Here is a 27651-nt window from a genome sequence, read left to right as displayed (position 1 = left end):
GTTATTCATATTAACCTGCAAAAGGCTTATTATTATAAATTTAAATGATTAAGTATAAACATTTTTAAAATTTCTTCCTTCTATTTTACGATAAATATCAATAGGTTAATCCACATAAAAGTTCTTTGAGGTCTCCAATAATTTTTAACAGTGTAAAGGAGTCTTGAGACCACAAAGTTTGAGAATCACTCAATTAGAACAGTATAACTAACCAAGTACACTGGGGAATATAAGAGGAATTAAAAGGACTCTAAAGGAAAATAAACTCATTTCAAGAGTAAAATAGATGACCAAAGCAAACAAAAAACCCATAAAACCAAATAGCTACAAAGAAAAAATTATGATAGACCTAAAATGTCATTCTCCCCTTATAACCACAACTAAATTAAAAGCACAATTTCTTACCCTGACTATGAGGACTTGCTGGACTAAAAGATGGCTGATACAAATCTTTGGTTGGTGTTGGATAAGCTTCTTTCCCTTGGCGCTGACTCATCTTTCCTGGTGTCAGATGTTGAGATTCGTCACTGTTTGCTACCACAGCTCAAGGAAAGAAGAAAAAAAGAATTAGTACTGATGTTACACATTTACATAATTACACAGTTAATAATACGGTACAGAACTATGATTGAAATAGCCTCAATAGTTATATTTGTTTTCCAACTCTGTACTTTAATAAATCTGCATAACTTTTATTTTCTTTTAATTGTAGTTTGCCATCAATCCAAGAGGAACTGATTGCTAGGTATGGGTCCAATTACACAAAATTTAGACATTATAAAAATGAAAATACAGTCAACTAAAAATGAAAGGTACTCCAAAGTTTACTATGGCCTTTTCATTGTGCTATTAACTCTTTACATTTGCCAATAAAGCAATAAGCAAGAGACAAAGTCATTTCATTTAAAAAAAAAAAAAAAATGGGGGCACCTGGGTGGCTCAGTCAGTTGAGAGTCTGACTTCAGCTCAGGTCATGATTTCACAGTTCGGGAGTTTGAGCCCCACACTGGGCTCTGTGCTGACAGCTCAGAGCCTGGAGCCTGCTTCAGATTCTGTCTGTCTGTCTGTCTCTCTCTCTCTGCCTCTCCCCCCCACCCCCACACTCTGTCCCTCTCAAAAATAAACAAACGTTAAAAACAATTTTTTTTAAAAAGAAATACAAACGGTCACTAAACATATGAAATACTCAACCTTCATTAGTAATCAGAAAAAATACAAATTAGTAGCAATATAAAATATTCATATTCACTAGAATTTCTACTCTAATTTCTAATTTTCATGAAAAATAGGTATGATTCTTGTTTTAGAAATAGGAAAACTTGAGGTTCATTCAGAGACTGCTTTACCTAAGACTCAGTAATAGAGGTAAGATGTCTGACTCAGGAGCATTTGGTTCCAAAGTCTAATCTCTTAAAAGCTTGCTTCCCCAATAATCAATTTAAATAGTGTTTAAAGTCGTTATTCACCCATTTGGTAATGAAGAAGAGCAATACCCACTTGCAGGGAGGGCAGAAAAGAGAAAAATACTCAAATGAAGGAATAGGGCAAATTGTGATGAAATCCACAGTGCCCTAGCCATCTCCATGTCCATTCATTTTATGTTTCTGTGCTTTCTGCCTACAAAAGCTTAGCTTTATCTTGAGAAAGAATGATTCTGTCTTCACTACAGATTTAATTTGTAACTTAACCAGAACATCATGTTCACATTTTTATCACTGTACCTTTTAAATCAACTCCTTTAAATTAAATTGTTTTCTATTGTGCTCAAGTTTTCAAGATCTATATTTTAGCTCTGTACATTTCAATGTAAAAACTAAAACAAAACAAAACAAAACAAAACAAAAAAACCCAAAACACAAAAACCTTTCACTTAACATCCAAGTAAAGATATAAAAAGTCTATGTTCCCATCAAGTCCATAAAAAAAAGAATCTATACACTGAGGACTCCTGAATTTATCTCTTCCTGAACTAAACTCACACATCCAATTGCCTGCCTTATACTAGCCTCTACTTTTTAACAGGCATCTCAAATTTATCCAGAGCATAATTCTTGATTCTGTTTATCCTCCAAACCTACCACTCACTATTCTCCTCCACCACTTTCTCAGGCTAAAAACTTTAGATATATTCTTTTATTTTTCTCTTTCTTAAACACTTCACACCTGATTTATTTGTGAGATCTTTATAGATTACCCTCAGAATTTATCTTGAATCTTTTTACTTCTTCCCACTTCTACAATTATCACCTTATTCTAAGCCAACATTACCTGTCCACTGGATCACAGCAACAGATTTTTACCTAGTCTCCAGACTTACTGTCTTGCTCTTTGCTTGTTTAGAATTCATTCTCTACACAGAAACCTGAATAATCTTTGTAAATCATGAATCAGATCTGCACCACACAGAAATATCCTCAATGCTTTCCATTATACTTGAATCCCATGGCATACAAACTGAAAAGTGTCTGGCCTCTGCTTACCTTTACAATCTCATTCTCTACTACTCTCCTTAGTCACTTGGCTACTTGGCTCCAGCTAGAATGGCCTTCGTGGTATTCCTTAAAACATGCCATTTTGCTCCAGTGTCTGGGTCTTTCTATCTCTTGTTCTCTCAACCTGGAAAACTCCTACTGCAGAGGTTCACATTATTGACCCCTCTCTACATGTTGTCTGTGCTCTAATGCCCTATCTTCAACAAAGTTCTTCATCATGCCTATGAAATTTATCAATTCTTTTATTATTTTGGTTAGTGTGCACTCTGCCACGATTATACTCTATCACTTTATCATACATGATTTTCACTGTTGCTCTTATCACTATCTGAAATTATATCATTTGTTTATTGTCTGCCTTCTACAGGAGACCATTAAGTTCCATAAGAGAAAGGAGTTTTATCTGCCTTATATTTCCATAAATCCTCAAGTCCTGGTATGGTTCTGACATAATGAAGGTGTTCAATAGAGTCTTGCTGAATGAACCAATCAACAAATTTTATACCTTTATCAAACTTTATTATCATAAAGTAAATGGCAGCTCCTTTGGTTACTAAATCCAAGATCCACTTAATTCCTAAAAATTACTATTAAAATTAAAGATGTATGGTATAGATGTAGGAAGAGACAAATTGACCTAAAGAACAAAACAGAGAGATCTCATAATCAAACCCATGCATATGCTGAGCCTAGATATACAACAGAAGTAGGGACTACCTTCATTAATGGTACTAGGAAAATTAAGTATTGGAAAATCAGGTCCCTACCCTCATACCATGCACAAAGAACAGTCTTAGGAAAATTAAAGACATCACTGTAAAAAGCAAAACTTAAAACCTTTTAGAAGAAAATATAAAAAAAATATCTTTATAAACTTGGGATAGGGAATGATTCCTCTAAAAAGACACAACAAAGCACTAACCAAAAATAAAGAACTGATAAATTCCACTATATTAAAATTAAGATTTTAATCAAAAGGTACCATAAAAAGTTAGAAAGAAAAACAGGATATTTGCAACATATATAATTAACAAAGGGTTGGTATCCAGAATATGTTAAGAAAGATAACAAGCCTATAAATCAATTAGAAGAAGACCAACAACACAGTAGAGAAATGTAGGGATACATCAAAAAGAATAAAATACCTAGGAATACATTTAATCAAGAGGTGAAAGACATGTACAATGAAAACTATAAGACAGTGATAAAAGAAACTGAAAACACAAATAAATGGAAAGACAGTCCATTCTCATGGATTGGAATAATTAATACTGTTAAAATGTCCATACCACCTAAAGCAACCTACAGATTCGATGCAGCCCCTATGAAAATTCCAATGGCATTTTTCACAGAATTAGAACAAAAATTTCTAAAATTTGTGTGAAACCACAAAAGACTCTGGATAACCAAAATAATCTTGAAAAAGAAGAACAAAGCTGAAGGCATCATGTTTCCTGGTTTCAAACTATAAAACAGAGCTACAACAATCAAAACAGCATGGTGAACACACGTAAATTAATAAAACTGAACAGAGGGCCCATAAGTACACCTGTGCATATATGGTCATATTAATTTGGGACAAAAAAGTCAAGAATATACAAGAAAACGGCAGTCTCTTCAATCAATGGTGCTGGGAAAACTGGACATCCATATGCAAAAGAAAGAAACTGAACCACTATCTTACATCATATATAAAAATTAACTCAAAATTAATCAAAGACTTGAATATAAGACCTAAAACCCTAAAACTCCAAAAAGAAAACATAGGCAGTAAGCATCAGACTTGGTGATGGCTTTCTGGACCTGACACCAAAAGCAGAGGCAACAAAAGCAGAAATAAACAAGTAGGACTACATATCAAACTAAAAAGCTTCTGCACCACACAGGAAACCATCAACAAAAGGAAAAGACAACCTCCTGAATGGGAGAAAATATTTGCAAGTCATATATCTGATAAGGGGTTCATGTCCAAAATACACTAAGAGCTCATATAACTCAACAGCAAAAAAAATAAGCAATTTGACTTAAAAATGGGCAGAAGATCTGAATAAACACTTTTCCAAAGACAAAATGGCCAACAGGTATATGGAAAGATGCTAAACATCACTAATCATCAGGGAAATGGAAATCAAAACCACAATGAGCTATTATCCCCTCACACCTGTTAGAATGGCTATTATCAAAAAGAAAGGAAATAACAAGCGTTGGCAAGGATATGGAGAAACATGACTCCCTGTGCACAGTCAGTAGGAATGTAACTTGGTGTAGCCAATTCACCACTGTGGAAAACAGTATGGAGAGTCCTCAAAAAGTTAAAAGAAACAACCATAGGATCCAGCAATTCCAGTTCTGTGTATTTTCCTGAAGAAAATGAAAACACAAATCTGGAAAGATATATGCACCCCTATGTTCACCATAGAATTACTTACAGCAGCCAAGACATGGAAACAACCTAAGTGTCAATTGACAAATGAATGGAATACTCAACCATAAAAAAAGAATGAAATTTTTGCCATTTATGACATGGATGGACCTTGAGGGCATTATGGTGAGTGAAATAAGTCAGACAGAGAACGTCAAATACTGTATTATCCAAGTTGAAAAACCAAGTTCATAGACACACAGACTGGTGGTTGCCAGAAGCAGGGCGGTAGTGAGTGGGAAAAATGGGTGAAGGGAATCAAAGGTTACAAACTTTCAATTATAGATAAATAAGTCATATTAATGCAATGTACAGAATGATGATTAATAATACTATACTGCATATTTGAAAGTTGCTAAGAGAATAAATCTTGAAAAGTCCTCATCATAAAAAAAATTCTGTAACTATGTGTGATGATGGATATTAATTAGACTTACTGTGGTGATCATTTTGTAATATATACAAATATTGAATCATCACTGCATACCTGAAACTAACATAAATTTGTACGTCAATTGTGTCTCAATAAAAAAAAATTTTTTTAATTAAAGAAAAAGAAAAATGGGGCAGGGACCTGAACAGTGAATTCATGGAAGAAAAAATGCAAATGGCCAAAAAATATACAAAAAAGATGTTTATCCTCTTGGTAACCAGGAAAATACAAATCAAGATCCCAATGAAATAAATATTTTACACTCAGTAAAACTGACAAAAATTAGTAAGTCTGATAATACTAAGTGCTGATAAGGATGAGAATCAATGAGACATTTAAGCACTGCTGCTTGAAAATAAACTGATCTAAGCACTTTGGAAAAGAAATTTAGAACTACCTTATAAAACTGAACACCAGCATACCATAGGGATCCAACAATCCCACTTTTAGCTTTATACCTAGAAATAATACTCTTATATGTGTTTACCAAGAGACAATAAGAATGTTCAGAGTAAAAATCAAAACCATTTCAATATTCACCAACTGAGGGGCGACTGGGTGGCTCAGTCGGTTAAGCGGCCAACTTCGGCTCAGGTCACGATCTCGCGGTCCGTGAGTTCGAGCCCCGCGTCGGGCTCTGTGCTAACAGCTCAGAGCCTGGAGCCCATTTCAGATTCTGTGTCTCCCTCTCTCTGACCCTCCCCCGTTCATGCTCTGTCTCTCTCTGTCTCAAAAATAAATAAACGTTAAAAAAAAAAAAATATTCACCAACTGAAAATAAATGGCTTTGTATACTGTGGTATATGTATTTAATGGAATAGCATATAGCACTGAAAAGGAATGTTCTATATCTATACCCCAAAACATGGCTGAATCTGGAACATAAAATATTAACTACAAAAAAAAAAAAAAAATCCTAGAAAATGACATACAGCACTCTCATTAAATTAAATACCAGCAAAACTTAGTGACATATACAGAATTTAAAAATAAGTGCCTGCTGCTAGGAATTTACCCAAGAGATACAGGAGTACTGATGCATAGGGGCACTTGTACCCCAATGTTTATAGCAGCACTCTCAACAATAGCCAAATTATGGAAAGAGCCTAAATGTCCATCAACTGATGAATGCATAAAGAAATTGTGGTTTATATACACAATGGAGTACTACGTGGCAATGAGAAAGAATGAAATATGGCCCTTTGTAGCGACATGGATGGAACTGGAGAGTGTGATGCTAAGTGAAATAAGCCATACAGAGAAAGACAGATACCATATGTTCTCACTCTTATGTGGATCCTGAGAAACTTAACAGAAACCCATGGGGGAGGGGAAGGAAGAAAAAAAAAAAAAAAAAAGAGGTTAGAGTGGGAGAGAGCCAAAGCATAACAGACTGTTAAAAACTGAGAACAAACTGAGGGTTGATGGGGGGTGGGAGGGAGGGGAGGGTGGGTGATGGGTATTGAGGAGGGCACCTTTTGGGATGAGCACTGGGTGTTGTATGGAAACCAATCTGACAATAAATTTCACATATTGAAAAAAAAAAAAAAATAAGTGCCTGGCATCTCAGTTGGTTGAGCAGTCTGACTCTTGTTTTTGGCTCAGGTCATGATCCCAGGGTGGTGGGACGGAGCCCCGTGTCAAGCTTTGGCTGGGCGTAGAGCCTGCTTAAGATTCTTTTCTTTTCTCTCTCTCTCTCTCTCTCCCTCTGCCCCTCTCCCCTACTCGTGTACTCTCTCTAAAAAACAAACAAAAACAACCACAAACAAACAAAAAACACCCAAAAATAACAAAAAATACACTTTTTAAAAAAGCAAAGAATGATGAAAAATAGAAACTAGTCATCACCTCTTGGGGGCAGGCACAGGGATGGACGAGAGAAGAAGTACATAGTTGAACATGAGGGATTTTTAAGACTCAGGTTCTTAAGTTGAGTAGTAGGTTCAACACATATTGGATGATTATGCTTTATAATCTACGTATGCTACATAGATTCATTTGTAGTATCAGACAATACTTTTTAGGCTAATTTAAAATACATTATGAGAAGAACAACTAATAGAATTAAAGTATGTTTCAGGATTCCATCAGTAAGATATAGGTATCTGTATCTTAAGTAACTTCACTATATAAAAAAGGAAATAGTCTTGAGAATTGTAAATTTAGTTGTATTCACCTCTAACTCCTTACCAGTTGAGGTATTACCATTTGTGATTTTGAGAACCTTGAAGTGGGAGGGTTTATAAAAGTACTTAGAAAAACAATTGTTTCCTACTTGTTCTCTCTTGCCCCATTCACAAGTATTAACAACTATACACACAAGTGGATTTGCAGAATAGAAAAATCATTTTGATGTCCTACATCATTTGTACAATCTTAGACTATTTGAATGTAAGCTCAAGCAGGGAACTCACGGTTTTGATTTGTACCCTTTGGCATAAAACTGACAATAAATACTTGCCAAATCACTGGACAGATTTTGATAAATGAAATCACTGCATGATTCCAATACAGTTTCTGACACTACAACCGCCTCATCTACTAAAGACAGCATAGCAGTGCCCTCTCCTGGTTCTACTTTGTAGTAGAAATAAAGTAACCTATTTTGCTATTCATATTACATTACTATCTTAACTACTGTAGAAACTAACCACGCTGGAATAATTAATAGTAATATAATTAACTTACCAACTGCAACTTCTAAGGAGGATATGATTCTATAACTACTATCTTTACTTTCTGAATTCAATACATCAATATAAAATCTGAAGAATTTTCCAAGCTTCATAGCCTGGTATTGGTCCTTAATCTAAGGAAGCTAAAATCAAGTTAAGTAATTATTTTAAAGTCATAAATAATTTCTACGTAAATCCTAATATTCCCCTTTACAGATGATGTACATTTTCTCAAATACTTAAAGAATTTAAGTATGTTTGTATATATCGTTATAGCTTTTTCATTCAGTACAAATCCTAATATTAACGAAATTACTTTTCACTCTAAAAGATACATGATCTCTAGTAAGTAATTATATATCCTCAGCTTTTTAAGAGTTGGCAGAATACGATATAAACTCACCTCTAATATATATTGTATATTTCATCTGTGTATCCAGAAAATGTATAATCACAATAAATTTTCTCTAGTCCAAGCAGAAATTAAAAACCTATTATAAAATCCAATTCCTAAAATAGGATAACTGTAGTTGGTATTAAAAATGCAACAGTAGGGCACCTGAGTGATTCAGTCAGTTAAGCAACCATCTCTTGATTTCAGTTCAGATCATAATCCCAGGGTGGTGGGATTGAGCCCCATGTTAGGCTCTGTACTGAGCATGAAGCCCACGTAAGATTCTCTCTCTCCCCAACTCGTGTGCATTATGTGAATGAATTAATGAATAAATAAAAATTATCTTTAAAAAAATGCAATTCTACTGGTCAGTTCATCATTGCCAATCAGTTCACCTGAGCCAACATCTAAATACATAAGGTAACTAAAGGAATTGAAAATCCATTGAAACTATCTGCCAGGTATCACAAGCAAGGCTGACAAGAAAACATAAAAATGTTTTCATATTTGTATACTTTTTTCAACCTTTAAAATTTCTACTATTCTAGGGGTGCCTGGGTGGCTCAGTCGATTGAACATCCAACTCTTGGTTTTGGCTCAGGTTATGATCCCAGGTTTGTGGGATCAAGCTCTGTGTCGGGCTCTGGACTGAGGGTGGAGCCTGCTTAAGATATTCTCTCTCTCTCTCTCTCTCTCTCTCTCTCTCTCTCCCTCCCCCTCTCTCCCACTCATGTGCTCTCTCAAAAAAAAAAACCATTCTACTATTCTAATAATGCTGGTTGTGTAATAAAAAATATATTTAAAATACTATGAATTGTTAAAATTAAGAATTTTAAAAAGGAATTCTAGCATATTACTTTAAATCACCTCTTTTAAGAAAAAAAATTACATTATATACTATAATCAATATTAGAGACAAATAGCAACCAACCCATACCAAAGAATTTTACAACTAGAAGAAAGCTTGCTATTTCACCTTGTTTAGTCAATGGGAAAAAAATGAGCCCCAAAGCATTGAGCTGACTTACTGTGGTCAGATAACGGTTTAAGAAGAAATACTAAAACTTCCTAAATCAATATAATTTCTACATTACGCTTCAATAAAGTTTAATTTTTGTCTGATTTATGACAGTAATATTTTAATTATTTGGTCATATTTGAATTTAGCAAACTGATGGTTTCATTAGGATTTTTGAACTCAAAAGAATCTTGCTGAAGACACAGTGGCATAGTACCCATTTCTAACTCTTTTTGGTCATGTAAGTTCTTAGCTTCAGGCTCTTTGTCTAGAAAATTAATGCTTGAAGGGAAGTAGAAAAAATAGTTTCAAACAGAGAGGGAGGCAAACCATAAGAGACTCTTAAATACAGAGAAAAAACTGAGGGAGGGAGAGAGGAAAATGGTGATGGGCACTGAGGAGGGCACTTGTTGGGATGAGCACTGGATGTTGTATGTAAGTGATTAAGCATGGGAATCTACTCCCAAAGCCAAGAGCACACTGTATACACTCTATGTCGACAATACACTCTAACTTGACAATAAATTATATTAGAAAAAAAGATGATATTTTAGGTTTCTTTTACCTCAGTAATACTATGATTTAAAAAAAAAAAAAAAGTTGACCCTGTCACAATGCTCTAAAATTATCTATTCATGGGTGTAACCCCCCTGCTAGACTATAATGTAAGGGTACAGGCAGGGTGCATATTTTATTCATCATATATTCCCCAAAGCTAGCACAGTGTCTGGTCAAAAAAAATTTTTTTTCAGACATAAATTTAATGGGTACATCTTTTAAATCACTAAGATGAAACACGCTTAACTTATAAAATCCCAGAGTAAAAATAAATGTGTTTCATTACCAAATTATCTATTATTTAAAGATTGTGACAAAATAAAACAATATTTCTCATTTTCACATGAAAGTGAATTTCTTTTATCATGTCCAGTCTCAAAGAAGTCTGATCTATGCTTTATGATGACTATAGAAAGGAAAACTATGAAGAGGTCTTTTTCTTTTTAACCCCTCCCACCACGCCTGAAGATGAGGTCTAAAATTATGAATTAGATAATTTAGCTAAGTATATAATCCATCTTTAGACAATCAAGAAGCAAATACACAAACATTATCAATCTCATATGGGCACTGACAACAGATGGGCACTGAATCACCATTTATATTCTTTGCATTTCAGTGCTTGGGAAGAAAAGTAGAAGACTTAATAAGAGAAATACTGTGTGCCTTTTATAAGTACACATCAAAACATTCTGTCTCCAAATATGCCATTCAAACTTTGGCTACTTACTTGATGGCCCAAGGACATCTTTGCTATCACCAAGAAGCTTTTAATGCAGGGTAATTGAGCAGCAAACAAATATAATCCAAACCAGGAAGAAGCAAAATGCATCAGGATTGAAGCAGCAGTGAAACAAAAGGACAAGGAAAATAAGCATTAGTTTATAAGTAGAAAGCACATGCAAATCAATCCTAATAATCATAATTCACAAGGAATTTCCTCTGCCACACATAAAAAGATCTTGGCTTAAGCATTATAAAATATTTGTTTAAATTTTGGAAAATAAAGATGGAAAGGCAAAACCAAAATCAACCAAGTACTTTGTTTTGAAAATTATTCAAGTCAAAAATTACTTTCAAATTTTAACTCATGATATGGGTTAGGAGTGGTAAAAGTATTCAGAAATGTAAAGGACAGCCCAAAGTTATTCATTCTTTAAATGTAAGTGGTTTAAAAAATCTGTAACACCCATGCACTATTAAATATTAGTTCTGCATGCCATGAGAGCACTTAACACTACATAGAAATTCGGTCTGTTTCTTACATAAAAAGAAAGGAACATTTACTAAGTGCTTATTATATGCCAAGCGTTGTGCAAAGAGCTTTTACAAAGACATCAACAAAGTAAATTTTTTCTCAAATACCAAAAAAAGAAGAAAAAAAAAACCGAAGAGGAATATTGATTAGAATGATACAATTTTATTGTCAGACAAAATTTTCTTGGGACCCACTAAATATGAAGTAAAGCACCTGGAGCTGCTGGGCTTTAAGAAGGAAGAAGACCCAATTCTTAAATGAATAACATGCAATCACCTAAAAGAAACTGGGAAAGACTGGTGACCTTTTGTCTGGAAACTGTCTTAACATACAACATTATGCTAAATGTTGCTTAGGGACAAGTGTTTTGGTCTCCCTTGGCAGAAACAGAGTCTTCAGCTTTGGGGTGCCTGGGTGTTCAGTCAGTTAAGTCAGTCTGACTCTTGATAATTGGCTCAGGTCATGATCTCGCAGTTTGTGAGATGGAGCCCCACATCAGGCTCTGCGCTGACATTGCGGAGCCTGCTTGGGTTTCTCTCTCTCCCTCATTCTCTGCCCTGCTCATGCACTGTCTCTGTCTCTTTCAAAAATAAATATAAACTTGAAAAAATAAAAGAAAGTCTTCAGCTTTACTTCAGCTCAAATACCAAGTACAGTAACATCAAACCTAAAGTAACAACAAAAATAAAAAATGCCCACTGATTATATTATTGCTTGCTCTTATTTGAAGGGAATGAAGCAAAATTATCTGTGACCAAAAAGAAAGGTAGCAGTTGTTCACTCTGCCTCCTAGGAAAAAACTCTTGGCCCTGTTGCTTCCCTAAAGTGATGGTTATTTCACAGTACTTTAAACCATGTTCTAATTCCTTTAAATGCATTTGCTCTAGTCATTTTCTGTAGTTTCCTGTTCTTCTATAGACTGGTTTCAGCTTCACAGATAAACTAAAAAAATACAACTGGAATGACAACAAACTAATTGTGCTCAAATCCTTATTACTGATGACCATGTTACCACAACTCTCAAGCATGTGGAAAAAGATTAAAGTATTTGTGGTAGGCAATCTCTGCAAAGGCTCCAGTGATCCCCATATCTTGGTGCATAATCCCTCTCTTTGAGTGTTTCTGGACTTACTGAGTCACTTCTAATGAACAGAATATGGCAGAATTGAATGGATGTCACTTTCAAGATTAGACGGTAAAAAGACTATGACCTCCATCTTGTTTATAGTCTGTTACTCTCTCTCAGATAGATCACCCTGGGGAAAGCCAGCTGCCGAGTCATCAGGCAGCCTGGCAGGGAAGCCCATGAGGTGAAGGAATGATGTCTGTCAACAACCAGTGAGTTTGTAAATGAATCTCCTGCCTTGACCTTTCCTCCCTCCCTTACACCCAGTCAAGCTTTCAGATGAGACTTCAGCAGCCACACTCCCCAGTAGCTTGACCGCAACCATAGAAGAGATTTTTGAGCTAGAGACACCTAGTAAACTGCTCTTAGATTCCTGACCCACAGAAACTGTAAAATAATAAATGTTTATTGTTTTATACCACTTAAATTTTGGAATATTTGTTATGCACCAATAAATAACTACTATGATATTGGAAAACTGAAAGAAGTTAGAAAACTGACAGAGATAACCATGGTAAGCTTGACAAATATTTCATAGACATCCTCTAAAAATATCTTTCTCTATTGATATGAATAATTACTACTTTCCCTGAATTTACCAGTAAATCTAAATTTCTTAAACGAAAGCAATGATTCTAACCACATATGCAAAGTTTGGAGTATTTAATTTCACAAGGCCAGTCATTTTTGAAGGTTTTTTAGTTGGTCTTCTATTTAGGGTAAGTGATTAAGTTCACTTTTATTGTACATATTCTCAAATTTTGTTAAGTAACAGCATTACGTCAACTTCTTTGTAGCTGTACTCCTTGCCTGTTTGCTCCCAGAAAATAATCCCTAGCATATACAGCAACTTCTGAATATTTGTTTCAGATTATGCTTTCAACATTATACCTTCAAGCATGTTTGGGTCATGTAAATCTGATTCTAATTTTTTTTCATATTGAGACACTGGAGAATAATCAAAATAAACACGGTCTATTCCTATTATTGAGCCATCCATTCAAATACTTGTGATATGATAGGTATCATATAGACAGTAATCATTTTAGGCACCAAAGGATACAGTGAACAAAAAAGACAAAAATTTGCCCTTTGGGGTAGTTATGTTCTAGTGGAAGATATGAGTAACAACATAGTAACAATTAAAAATTTGTTACATAGTATATAGTAAAAATGCTAAGGAAAAAAGCAGAAAATGAGGACACATAAAATATTAAGGAAGGGGGGGGTCATAATTGAAGATAGGTTGGCCTAAGAAATCTTCACTACAGAACTGAGTAAAATGAGGGAGTTCAGCATAAGGACATAGAAGAGTATTCCAGGCAGAGAGAAGAACAAGTATAGAATGGAGGATTGGGATGAGAGCAAGTCTGAAGGGCTTGGAGAAGAGTAAAAAGGCCAGAGAGGCTGGACTAGAAGTACGAGAGAAGCAGGAAATAAAGTCAAAGAAGTAAATGAGTGCTAGACTGTGTAGGACCCAGTCAGGACTTTGGCTTTTTTTCTGAATGAGATGGGGAGCCACTGGATTTCTGAGAAAAGGAGTGACATAATTTGAATATGTTTTAACAGGATTGTTCCAGCTGTAATGTTAAGAATAGACTAGAGGAACAAGGGTACAATCAATTAGGAGTTACCATAGTAATCTACGGAAGAGATGAAGGAGACTTGGACCAAGGAAGTAGCAGTGAGGGTGAGAAGAAGTAGTTGAGTTCTGAATACATTTTGAAAAGTCAACAGGATTTCCAAACAGAGCAAGTATGAAATTAAAAAACAAAACAAAACAAACAAACAAAAACCCTGGAGGAATCAAAATGGTGTCAAATGTTGGGGTCTGAGCACCTGGAAGGATGGAACTGTCACTGTCGGAGATGGAAAGGACAGTGAGAAGGACTAGTTTACAGAAAGAAATGTAAGTGCTAAGTTTGGGACAGGTTAAGTTTGAAGTGTTTGTTAGACATTCAAGTTGAAATGTCAAACGGGGAGTTGGACGCACAGACCTGTACAGGGAAAGGTTCAGGTTTGTAAGAAACAGTGTAAATTATGATATGTATGAAGTTAGGGTATATGACCTGAATGGCTATTCACAGAAGACTGAAAAATGCCACAGAATAAAAGAACAGGCAGGCACTAGAAAACATACATTATAATGGAACAACGGAACTAAGAATTAAGCTGAAACACTCCAAACAAAAGTGGAAAAACAATAAAAAAAAATAAGCAAGACTTCAGAAACCTTCCCCAGAAGATTGTGGATACAAAAGCATTAAACTGGGATACAAGTGAAATTATCTTCCCAGAATTGCCTGTAAGTGATGCCAATAGGAAAAGTGATTTAAGTAATTGAAGATTACATATTAATTTTACCATGTAACTTACATCACTGGTCCTGTGTGCAAGGCTAAATTGCACACTACACTTATTTTTACTGCTTTTAGGACACGGGCCTAATTCGCACAGTCCCATGTTGTGTAACACATGAATAAAGACAGTGTGAAATTACTGATGTGGAAACATTCCATATAAGTATCTTGTAAGATAGTTTAAAAAATATAAAGCTAGCCAACTCTTCTTGGCTTTTGTTAGAGAACCAAAATACTACTAGAATCTTGGAAGAATCCAGGAACTTTTCCTCACCGTGTTCAAAAAAAAAAAAAAAGACCATTAATATATGATGGAAACATTTCCCCTAATTGAGTAACATCGTATTTATCATTATCCCTTCAACAATGTCCACACAGTCATTTCAACAATTTGTGCATCATATAAACAGATTCTCTATTTTGGCGGAAACTATGGATTGAAAATAGTAAAATAATACTAAGATGCCTAGCATTTTTCTATTTATTATTAATGAGTACACTATCAACTACTTTTAACTAAAAGCATGAAATATAGCCATTACCTAAATCTCTACCGGTTTTAGTCTACAAATCTCAGGAAAAGAGCATTATGCAAACACTGGGATTTTATTTTAATGTGCTTCTAAATATTTACCATGCCACTAACTAGCATACACCATCTTTCAGAAGTGTAAAGGAATAGGCAGAAAAAGTTCACAATCACACACTCATCCTGGGAAGCCCCTTAATCCCAAGCAATTCAGGACAGATGACCACCCTAAAACACAAAATCAATCCCATAAGAGCTAGAGCTTGAGTCCACTGCCAGTAGCATAGCATCTCCCTCTTAGCATACATATTGATGTGACTTAAGTCATCCTCTGAGCTTAAGCCAAAGTACAGCTCATCAAGCATTGATACAACTTGAAAATAAAGTTTCAAGCAAGTAGCGCCTCTTCCCTCAATGAAGTTGATCGAGCTGTACTCAGAGAAGCAATCCTGCTGCAGCTGGCTCGCAGGAGCCACAACTGGGAAGGAGGATTATATAACACATCCCAAAAGTACTGCATTTATTGTTATCTTTGGCCCTTAGAGTAAGAATCTTCAGTGAGAGATGTTTGTTTGTTCTTCTGACAGGAGTCATCTCTCTATACTTAACAGAACTTTTCCTATTCCTACAATCATCAGCAAAACACACACTGTGTACATTTTATCCCTGAGTTTTACAGGAGATATTTTACAGAAGTGCTTTTCTAGGAACTAGAGCTTATCACTGTTAGATAGAAAATATTAACTGTCCTGCTAAGCAGTTACTTTAAAATAACCTAATCATCCTTTTGACCCAGCAAATGCACTTCTAGGAGAGTATACCAAGATGATCATCTGAAATATCCAAAAAGATGTATCCATAGGTATTTATCACATCATTTGTAGTAATCTCCAACAGTAATCTATTATGAAATAAACAATAATACCTTCACATAATGAAATACTGTGTAGTCGTTAAATTTTTTTTCACTGACTGAACAATTCATTATATATTAACTTTTAAAAATAGGCTACAAAAAAGTTTGTAGGACTCTGCTTTTATAAAATCACATATGTAAGATATACACATATGAATAAACTTAGTAAATTACAGAGACCACCAGAATATTAAAAGTAGTTGCCTCTAGAAAGTAGAATTTTATTTATTACATTCTTTTGTATTGTTTAAACATGCCACATTTGTATGCATTATTTTTACAGTAAAAAAAAAAAAATAAACCTATTTACATTTTGGAAAAAATGAAAATTTTAAAGCTGATCTTTTTAACTTATATTAGCTACCTTGTATAATGACATAATCATCTATGATAAAATACAGTGAAAAATATATTTTAAGAATCCAACTTTAAATCCTGAAAAAATATAAAAATGTTAACATTTCAAACATAGCACCACATATTACTCACTGTCTCTTGAACTTCAGCAACTTCTGAATATGGCAAGATCTAAAAAAAAAACAAATTTTCTCAGCAGTGATTTAATGTCATATACTTGAATCTGAATTTAGAGAGCACCCATGGTTTATCAAATGAATTAAGTGGTGCATTAATCTTTTAAGAAGTAGGAAAAAAGTGCAATAATATGTTTATACTGGAAACTAAATCCTTTAAAAAAAAAATTCTGAGGCTCCTGTAAATTCCAGTCAATCTGCCAATCTGTGAAGTCCTCTCTGGTCTGTTCTGGAGCTTTTCACAGTTCTGCCCTCCCTGTAGGCATATAATTCTACCAGCCTTTTCCCCATGCGAGCTTTCTCTTCCCTTGGTTCCTAAAGTACTCTACTCCTCTGGCTTCCCTTCTATTTTCCTGCCTCTAGTTTGTTTTCTCATTTGGTAAGTGAATGGCCATCATCAGTGCTCAGTCCTCAACTATTTGTTGTTTTTTCTCTGCCGCTCTTTTCCAGTAGACTGCATTCATTCTCTAGGCTTATTTATTACCTTTATTTAGACAACTTTCAAGTTTCCTCTTCAGACCTAGTCTATTTCCAAATCTTCACTCCAAAATATTGCTACCTGTATGTTCAAACATTGCAAATTGACTTCTGGTTCTAAAATTCTATAAACAAGGGCACCTGGGTGGCTCACTTGGCTAAGCATCCAACTCTTGATTTCACCTTAAGTCATGATCTCATGGTTTGTGACACTAAGCCCTGCATCAGGCTCTGCACTGACAGTGTTAAGCCTGTTTGAGATTCCTTCTCTCTCTACCACTTCCCCACTTGTTCAAGCATACTCTCTCTCAAAATAAATAAACTTGAAAATAATAAAATTCTGTAAGCCAATTTTAGAAATTATTTAGCTTGTTTTAGAAAGCATCTTTAGGTCAAAAACAGCACTCAGTAGCTTCCCTCTGAAATCAGCTTTGATGCCAATCTGCCCAAGTTTTCCAATGACAGCCTCTTTCTTTCACTCAGACCTAAACCCTTTAATAATCTGAGATTCTCTTTCCCCCCATCTTACGAAGTCATTACGTTGTGATGATTTTTACCTAGACAATGTCTACCTCACATCTAGTCTTTTCTTTCAATTCCCATCAATACTACTACCTAAGCCAGACCAATTATCACCTTTTCTCATATCCTTGCATTCAGTCTTACCTCCCTCATTCATTTACTATGCTAGGTACAGGAATTCAAAAACACAATAAAAACATGGTCCCCACTGCCAACAAGATCACTTGAGGAGGTGAAAGACACTTCACTCACCTTTCTCCCTCGACACTTATAGCCTAACCACCATAGTCTGCCTAACAGACCTGCAAACTCCACACTTGGCTCTTATCATTGCCTAGAAAACTACTTTTAGGACTCTGTTCAAAAGTAACTTCATCAGAAGACTTTCATAATATTCCCAGAAAACAGCAATACCCATCCCCTATTCTGCCATTCTCTATCCATCTTACCATCACAACAATCACCACATAACAGTATTTATTTATTTATTTATTTATTTATTTATTTATTTTGTCTTTCTCCACTGGAATGTTAGCTCTACTGAAGTAGGAACTTAGTCTGTTTTGGTCACTGTTGTATCCCTTAAGACTAGAACAAAGCCTGGCACATGGCAGACACTCAACAAACACTGAATGATAAATGCACGAATGAAAAAAAGGTTTAGTCATTATTGTAACCCTAATCCCTAGCAAAGAATTTCTTGTATGTGGTTTGCTGAGTTCCTTTGTTTATGAGTCAAATTCTCTTACAGCAAAAAAAAAAAAAAAAAAAAAAAAAAGTCTTACACATCTTTGTATTTTCCAAACTATGACATTCTGCATGCTTAATATACACAAAGAACTAATATGGACTTGAATTCTGAAATCTCAGTTTTAAGCCTAGCTCGATTCCCTGGGTAAATCTGAATAAATATCTTGAATTTAGTTTTCTTATTTGCTTATAAGATCTGTTCTTAATCCTAAAATTCTGTTATACAAACAATTCAACATAGAAAATCACCTCATTACCTCAATTCTTAAGATTATTTTTAGTTGTAATGTAGAGCATATTCATATTTTCTTTTCTTCTACTATTAGTCTCTGGCCATCATAAGCCCAAATACCTTTGTTAGGAATTCCCCCATCCTTTTTCTTAAATAATTCTGTCCTTCATAAATAACACTATTATAGACTCACCACTGATTTTTGGTAATGGAGCATAAGTTATATTTCTTCTGGTAATGGTGGTCTCTTGTTATGATTAAAGCAACCTCCTTCATCAAGGACTTCATATACAAGGGAAGTTCAAAATCGACTGTGTCAGCTGTTAACTAATGTCATGCATCTGGTGAGACTGCTTGGTGAAGTCTGTGGTTATAAAGCCAAAAAAAAGTGAACTGCCCATTAAAAGAATGAAACCCACGACCTTGGCCTCTGACCTCATTAACATACTCTATATCTGACCTAACCATTCTTAATCACCTGAAAAGCACAAAAGAAACCATGTTAACACATCACAATCATGCCAAGTTAGATAAGACAACTGGTTATAGGAGACAGCTCATATACATAAATATTTCAGTATATGGCACTTAATCTTATGACCTATTTAAATAATTTTAATTTTCAGTCTGAAGTAAGAGTTTATTTTACTTGAAATTTCATTTTGGTCAATTCCTTACACAGATACATAAGCCTATATTCTATACTGAAGCATGACTAGGATCTGAATTAAGACATAAGAACCATATAACAAATACCTTTTTTTTTCTATAGTTCTATTTCTAACAAATCACTGATTAGGGTATCATGCTGTTCAGTATCAAGCCACAGGAAAGACTGATAATAATATTATGGAAACATCAATCTCCATGACTCATAATATCTACCATACATAAAAATGTAGTTAGCAACTGTTCCTTATGTTTTAGCAACAATATACTGCCTAAATGCCAAAATATGCACCCCAGCCAGAAAAATCAACATTAGTTACAGGAGAACAAAGCTTTGAGTTAAATAAAATAGATCACAGGGTGCCTGGGTGGCTCAGTCGGTGACTGAGCTTTTGGCTCAGGTTATGACCTCTAGTGAGGTTGAGTACCGTGTTAGGCTTTGGGATGACAGCTTGGAGCCTGCTTTGGATTCTCTGTCTCCTCTCTCTCCCTGACCCTCCCTGGCGTGCATGCTCATTCTCAAAAACAAACATTTAAAAATCAATAAATAAAATAGATCATGTATCAGATATTTTTCAAAGTACACATTAGGTAATGCACATACAAATTTTAAAAGGCTAGGTATGACACAGATCAATTTTTAATATAAAAACATTAGCCTCATTCAATGACAAGAATAACAAAATTAAGAGTATCTGTATTTAAATCCTAATATGTCCCACTGATTAGCTATGTGATCTTAGAAAAATTACTAACCCCTTCAGAGTCTCAGTTTCTTCATTTCTAAAAACAATAATATCTATCCCACAGTATTATGAAGAAGATTAAATGAGAGAGCATGTGAGACATCAAGTCAAGATCAGGATAACACAGTAAGTGTGCAAAAACTAATCTTTTTTTCTCTCCACACTAATAAAGTAACCCAAATATGGAAAGTACAAATTCTAGAACCAGGGAAAAAGGCAAAATCCAAAAGGGACATATTTCCCATTCAGCTACTACTACCCTACAGGTTAACCTAGATTATACAACTGCTTGCTTACTTGTTCTCTGAGCTAACTACCTCTATTTCTATAGTTCTCAATTTTGCCCATGCATCGAAATCACCTAGGAGACTATAAAAAAGTACTGATGTCTGGGGTGCCTGATGTCAGTTGGTTGAGCATCTGACTTTGACTCAGGTCATGATCTCACAGGTCATGGGTTCAAGCCCCGCATCAGGCTCTGTGCTGACAGCTCAGAGCCTGGAGCCTGATTCGATTCTGTGTCTCCCTCTCTTTCTTTGCCCCTCCCCCTGCTCACACTCTCTCTCTCAAAAATGAATTAAAAAAATTAAAAAAATTTAAAGAAGTACTGATGTCTGCATCTCACCGTCTGAGATTTTAATTTAATTAAATAGGGGTGCAAACTGAGTACTGGGATTTTTCAAAACACCAGAGATAACTCTATAATGTTCAGCTGGTTACCACTGCAATAGTCCATAATTCTGCCAAGATCATTTTCCCAAGTCACAACTCTAAACAGGTTGTTTCTTAGCTCAAAAACACCAAATTCAATGGTTTGACATTACCTTAAAAAAAGAAAAATTCCAAAATGTAAAAATAGTATTCAAGGATTTGTATATGCTGATTCTAACATGGTTGAGTTGTAGTATAGGAAAATAATTAAAGCTTGGCCTGTGGAGCCAAAATGTATCCCAATTCTGCCACTTACTAGTTGTATGACCCTGAACAACTTACTTATCTCTCTGTGTTCTCCTATATTAAATGAGGGTAGTAATACTACCCTATAGGGTTATGAGAAAATTACATAAGTATGCCTTCAAAGAACTTGCGATCTCTTCTGGCACATGATAGAAATTTAACAAATGTTAGTTGCTATTCATTTCCTATAGTTTTATTTTCTACTAATTCCCCTAAAGCAACAAACAATATTGCCTATGATCTTACCCAAGTGCAAGGTACCCTGTGCACAGATGTGCTCTGTGAAGGTAGGTTAGTTTTCTAAACCCAGTAAGTGTTTGACCAAAAAGTAAATTTTAGGTGTACACACACACACACTCATTTCCCCTCTCCTTTTCTTCATTGCTCCATCACTATTGTTTTTACCATATTAGACTTCTGAAGTAGTCTTAAGTTAATGAAAACCTACTAAGGTGATCTGAGGTCTGGATAAAAATCCTTCAATTGCTCTATTCTCCTAGACAGTTGAACAGGTAGAGATTTTCTTGAAATTTTAATCAAATTTCATCTTCATGTGTCTCTAACATGCTAAAATTCTAATCCTTCACATTCTAATCTGAGGTTTGATGGAACTCTCAGCTTATTTTTCTAAAAAGCAAGAAGAAATGTAAGATTCTTAATGGACATAATTTTTAATTAAGAGCTAAGTGTAGAGCAGTGGCTTTAATTATATTGTTTATAAAAAACTTAGGAGAAACAGGAAGTAAAAACATTCATGAAAAATCTCCAAACCACACTTTTAAAAACTGAATGACTAAATTATTTACGGATATTGAATAAATTATAAATTTTTAAGCCAGCTTTCCTCCTCAAGTCTAGTTTAGCAAAATAAATAGCTTTCTTTTTTGTTTATTTGTTTATGGGGGGGGGGACGAGCAGGGGAGGGGCAGAGAGAGAGGGAGAGCTGTCAGCACGGCTGATGTAAGATTTGATCTCATCACCATGAAATCATGATCTGAGCTGAAATCAAGAGTCAGATGCTGAACCTACTGAGCCACCCAGGAGACCAAAAACAAATAGATTCTTATTGGGTAAATTACATAATCTATTTACTTGTGAGTTAGTTGCCTTAATCATTCTACTTTTGCTTTTTAAACTATGGGCATGTCACAACTGCCAAAGATCTTAATAGGAAAGATAAGTTAAACAGTGCTGCTGTTCTTTTGATTTTTTGGTCCCGATTCAGCCACCACCTCAGCCATTCTACATACAGAGAACACAAAACCAAAAAGAAAGTAACCAATTTATTTTGCAAATGGGAACTGAGTTACTTACCAGTGAAATAACCAATACGGTCCTTGAACCCATCCTTAAAAGTAGATAAATGGGAAGCAACCTCAGACTAGAAAGAGAATACAGTACCACAGATGGAGGTAAGACCAGGGGTCTGACAGTAGGAGGGAGGGTTGGAAGTCATCTTCCTGTGCACTTTTCTCTCACTAGTAATAAGCAGACCATTATCTACCCTGTCTCTACTATCAGGGCAGAACATGATTTAATACCAACCAGAGACATTAAACACAGTTCCAAACACTTTTTTTTTAAACTGTGCATGTCTATAGAGTTGTAGCATGCACAAAACAACACATGCAGGCAAAAAGGCTGACCACTATCTCTCACTGCCCTTTTCCCCAAATGAATTGATTACAACTAGGGAGGCAGAGGAGATGGACAGAAAAGTTCCCTAAGAAAAAGAATATATTGGTGGGAGGAGCAAATGAAAAATAATGAAGCAATGATTTTAACAAGAGATTCTCTATCCTAAGACATATATTCCTAGATTGACCAAAAGAGTCCCTAGGCTCTTTCCTTTCTATCTAGATCATTATCAATCAGATAAAGCAATTAATATTCCTGAGAGAATATTATTTCCAAGGAAGTATAAACTCACAAAAATAATATCCTAAGGAGTCCAAATGCTATGAAAAAGAACTAAAGAATCTCAGCAGGAGAGAGAATTAGTGAACCAAGCCCATCAAAAACTTAAAATAACCATAATAAATATGCTCAAAAAGATGTGAGAGGATACCGAAAAAAGGAAGTCTGACCATACATCCACAGAGAAAACAGCTAGTAATACTGAGTATAAAAATACTATGATGGAATATATACCAGGTTTGAACAGCAAAACATGTACTACAATAAATGAGCTGGAAAAGTGATGAAGGAATTCAACACGAAGGCATAATGAAAAGAAAATATGGAAAACATGAGAGATAAAAGAAGCAAAAGGGCTACATTCCTAAAACAGGAGACCCCTACATAGGACATGATGGATTTTAAAAAGTAACAAAATAGTCTATCTTAAATAATTTTGAAAGTTACACAAAACGGATGAGTTTCTGGAAATTAAAAGACTGTATATAAACACTCTTCCAATTCCCACCCGCAGACATACATACTGTATAAAGATTAGAAAGAAATAAAGTATTATTTGTAGAGGATATGAATCAGACAAATCATTAAAACTCCTGAAGACAAAACACATGTATCTGTAAATGCCAAAATGAAAACAGCAACAAAACAAAAGCTCCTTGAAAGGTACAGCTCAGGGGCACCTGGGTTGCTCAGTTGGTTGAGTGTTGGTTGACTCCTGATACCGGCTCAGGTCATGATCTTGCAGTCATGAGATCAAGCCCTGCATTAGGCTCTGCACTGAGCATTGAGCCCCCTTGGAGTTTCTCTCTCTCTCTCTGCCCCTCCCCTGCTCCTACACATGCACTAGCAGGCTTGCGCTCTCTCTTCCTCTCTAAATAAATAAAAACTTAAAAAGAGAAAGATGTAGATCATGTCTTAATGCTAGGTACAATTTTCAAATAGTCAAAGTTTAACTTGGTCACCACTCCCTCATTCCTGAAGGCCCTATCATTTCTTCTTCCTACCCTGTTCCCAACCCCCGTCACCTTCTGGATCCCTCTTTTCCTATCAGGTAACAGTCAATTATTCTTCTTTAAAGTGCTAGTTCCTAAAGGTTTAATTGAGGAATTCTCAAACCTTTGGGTCTCTAGATCCCTTCACTCTCCTAGAAATTACTAAAGACTCCAAAGACCTGTTGTTTATGTAGATTATACCTACTGATATTTGCCCTATTATAAATTAATACGAGAAATTCACCATCTCAGCCAAGTGATGAAACTAACATCAGAAATGACAAGTCAGGTTGACAGTATATACCCTTGACAATGATGTGATGAAATGGCATTTTACCTTTGAGGTCTCTTCCCCCAAACCCATAAGGACCAGTTTAATTAGAGAAAAACAGACAAATCTCAATTGAAGGACACCATGCAAAATATCTATACCAGTACTCCTGAAAATTGTCAAGGTCATCACAAACAAGGAAATCATAGCCAAGAGGACCCTGAGCAGACATGACTACTAAATATTATGTGTTATTCCAGATGGGATCCTGGAACAGAAAAGGACACTAGGTAAAAAACTAAGGAAATCTAAATCAAGTATGGACTTTAATTAATAATGTATCAATCTAGATTCATTAATTATATCAAATGTACAATAAATGGGTTAATAATAGAGGAAATTGGGTACAAAGTACATAGGGACTACAATTTTTCTGTATGCCTAAAGCTATTCTAAAAAATAAAGTTTATTTTAAAAAAACTGGTTAAGAAAAGAATTAAACTAAGAAAACCTGAAGACTAAGAATACACAAGCACACACTCCATTTCACTAGCCAGCAGATTATGACCTCATCACCTCACATAGTCTCTGGAAAAGTACACCATATACTCATGACAGAATGAGAAAAAGGGCAAATAAAATCAAATACCATTGTATTACTCAAAAAATTATTCTAATATCACAAACTTTCTGAAAGGGTCTTGAGGAGTTTCATAGTCATGTAAACATACTTGGACAAGTTCTCCAAACATAAAGGAAATACAAAAGATTGCTGGGTTAGAATTCTGCTAATGTACTGTGTAGATCACTGTTTATTTTTCTTTTTCAAAGATAACTCTTTCTCTGACTCCCATTAGAGTTTATTACAGTTCCATTATATCTGCAAATTTTTCACATTATATTATTCAAGCTTCTAATAAGTACAAGAATATTTAGCAAATAAAAAAGAAGATATAATAAGAATCTAAGTATTCATACAATAAGAAATAACTAAGTGAGGGGCACCTGGGTGGCTCAGTTGTTAAGCATCTGACTTTGGCTCAGGTCATGATCTTGTGGTGAGTTAGAGCCCCACATCGGGCTCTGTGCTGACAGCTGAGAGCCTAGAGCCTGCTTTGGATTCTGTGTCTCCCTCTCTCTGCCCCTCCCCCATGCATACTCTGTTTCTCAAAAATGAATAAATGTTAAAAAAAAAAAAAGAAAGAAAGAAAGAAAGAAAGAAAGAAAGAAAGAAAGAAAGAAAGAAAAATAACTGAGTCATATTTTCCCCACTCAGGAAGTTCAAACATTACAAATATTTAAGTACTAATTTGTAACTTTCATAAGTTAAAGAAGATAATAAAGCATAAAGTATACTTATCAAATTGTTTTATCCTTTTAAAAACTGTCTCCCTTTAGAAGTTTCAATAAAGTTGTAAAATGGCAAAAAGATTCATAGTCTAGAAGACAAAATACCTAACAAAATATAGGTTGGCTAGTTTGTTTGCTTGAAAAGTATGGACTAGGAGCGCCTGGGTGGGTCAGTCACTAAGCCTCAGAATTTAGCTCAGGTCATGATCTCACTGTTCGGGAGTTCAAGCCCCACGTGGAGCGCTGTAGGGCGCGGAGCCTGCTTCTGAGTCTGTGTGTGTGTGTGTGTGTGTGTGTGTGTGTGTGTCTCTGCCCTTCCCCCACTCACACTCTGTCTCTCTGCCCTTCCCCTACTCACTCTCTCTCAAAAGTAAGCATTAAAAAAAAATTAATCAAAAAAAAAAAAGTACGGACAAGTCACAGTTATTCTCTCGAGCCCCCATTTTTGTAAACCAGTTAGGATATTAATTTATACCTTAGTGAATTAACATATCTAGGCAATGATCATCAATGGCTGCTATTAATACAAGAAGAATGACTAACATCATATGCTTCCTGATGGTAACACACAATACCCTTAATGTATTCTTGTCAAAAAAAAAAAAAAATTTAACCTGAATTTGAGGAAGCCGTTCATTCTAATGACCAATTTGCAACAAACATAAGAGACTGATGAACACATGAAATAATCACCATGGGGAAATCCACATTGTGGGAAATTTAACAAGACAAACTACCTTATTTATGTATTTCAATAAGTTGAAAAGGAAAAGTTAAAAAGAGATGCAAGGGAAACTTAAAAGATTAAAAAAATCTCAGTGACTTATCAACCAAGTCCAACATAAAAATTATAAAAAAATATTTAGGAGACAATCAGGAAAGTTTAAGCATCGATTAGTTATGTGACTAAAGAATTACTCATTTTTAGGATTCTAATGTTGTTTATGGTTAAAGTTTAAAGAAAAGTCTTTAGATTTTATAGATACATACTGAAATACTTACAAATAAAATGATTTGTCCATAATTTGCTCCAAAAAAAATATGGAGTGGGAAGGTGGGACTATAGATGAAACAAGACTGACCTGAAATAATAATTGTTGAAGTGATGGGTACATGAGGATTCATTATATTAGTCCATCCTTTTCTAAATATATTTGAAATTTTCTATAATAAAAAGTTCAAGATAACACCATTCATGAATGTGTAATTAAAATACAAATTCTTATACTTAGCGAGCAGCTATTGGAAAGAGACAGAGCTGTATTAGTATGAGAGAGAATGAGTACGTACATGACCAACTGGTGACTAAAATTTCTAGTTATTTTATTACTTCATAGAAGAAGATCTCTGGCCAACTAATCTTTGACAAAGCAGGAAGGAACATCCAGTGGGGGGTAAAAAAACAGTCTCTTCAGCAAATGGTATTGAGAAAACTGTGCATCAACATGCAGAAGAATGAACCTGGACCACTTTCTTACACCATACACAAAAATAAACTCAAAATGAATGAAAGACCTAAATGTAAGACAGAAAACCATAAAAATCCTAGAGGAGAAAACAGGCAACCACCTCTTTGACCTTGGCTGCAGCAACTTCTTATATGACATATATCCGGAGGCAAGGGATGAATGAAGCAAAAGCAACAGCAAAAATGAACTACTGGGACCTCATCAAGATAAAAGTCTTCTGCACAGCAAAGGAAACAATCAGCAAAACTAAAAGGCAACCAACAGAATGGGAGAAGATATTTGCAAATGACGTATCAGATAAAGGCTTAGTATCCAAAATCTATAAAGGACTGAACAAACCCAACACTCAAAAACAAATAATCCAGTGAAGAAATGGGCAAAAGACATAAATAGACACTTTTCCAAAGAAGACATCCAGATGGCTAGCAGACACATGCAAAGGTGCTCAACATCACTCATCATCAGGGAAATACAAATTAAAACCACAATGAGATACCACTCACACCTGTCAGAATGGCTAAATTAACAACTTGGGCAACAGATGTTGGCAAGGATGTGGAGAAAGGGGAATGCTTTTGCCCTAAT

The 27651-nt window shown here is 35.1% G+C and overlaps 1 protein-coding gene across 12 annotated transcripts in view; it reads right to left on the bottom strand.

Moving 5' to 3' along the window:
* Positions 1-27651, bottom strand: part of OSBPL8 (oxysterol binding protein like 8) — a 153113-nt gene that overhangs the window by 75207 nt on the left and 50255 nt on the right. For 2 of the 12 annotated variants that reach the window (XM_019455167.2, XM_053895730.1), the window contains exon 2: positions 406-543. In XM_019455167.2, coding sequence (XP_019310712.1) covers positions 406-496 — 91 coding nt within the window. In that variant the 5' untranslated portion in view covers positions 497-543. Of the gene's footprint in view, positions 1-405; positions 544-10722; positions 10760-16659; positions 16710-18888; positions 19060-27651 lie in introns of those variants that run through there. The other 10 variants (XM_019455160.2, XM_019455161.2, XM_019455158.2 and 7 more) reach the window with 10 other exon arrangements.

Source organism: Panthera pardus, unplaced genomic scaffold, assembly GCF_024362965.1.
Source record: "Panthera pardus isolate Hobbes unplaced genomic scaffold, ASM2436296v1 HiC_scaffold_6, whole genome shotgun sequence".
Classification (NCBI taxonomy): domain Eukaryota; kingdom Metazoa; phylum Chordata; class Mammalia; order Carnivora; family Felidae; genus Panthera; species Panthera pardus.
This window is presented reverse-complemented; position numbering and strand designations above follow the sequence as displayed.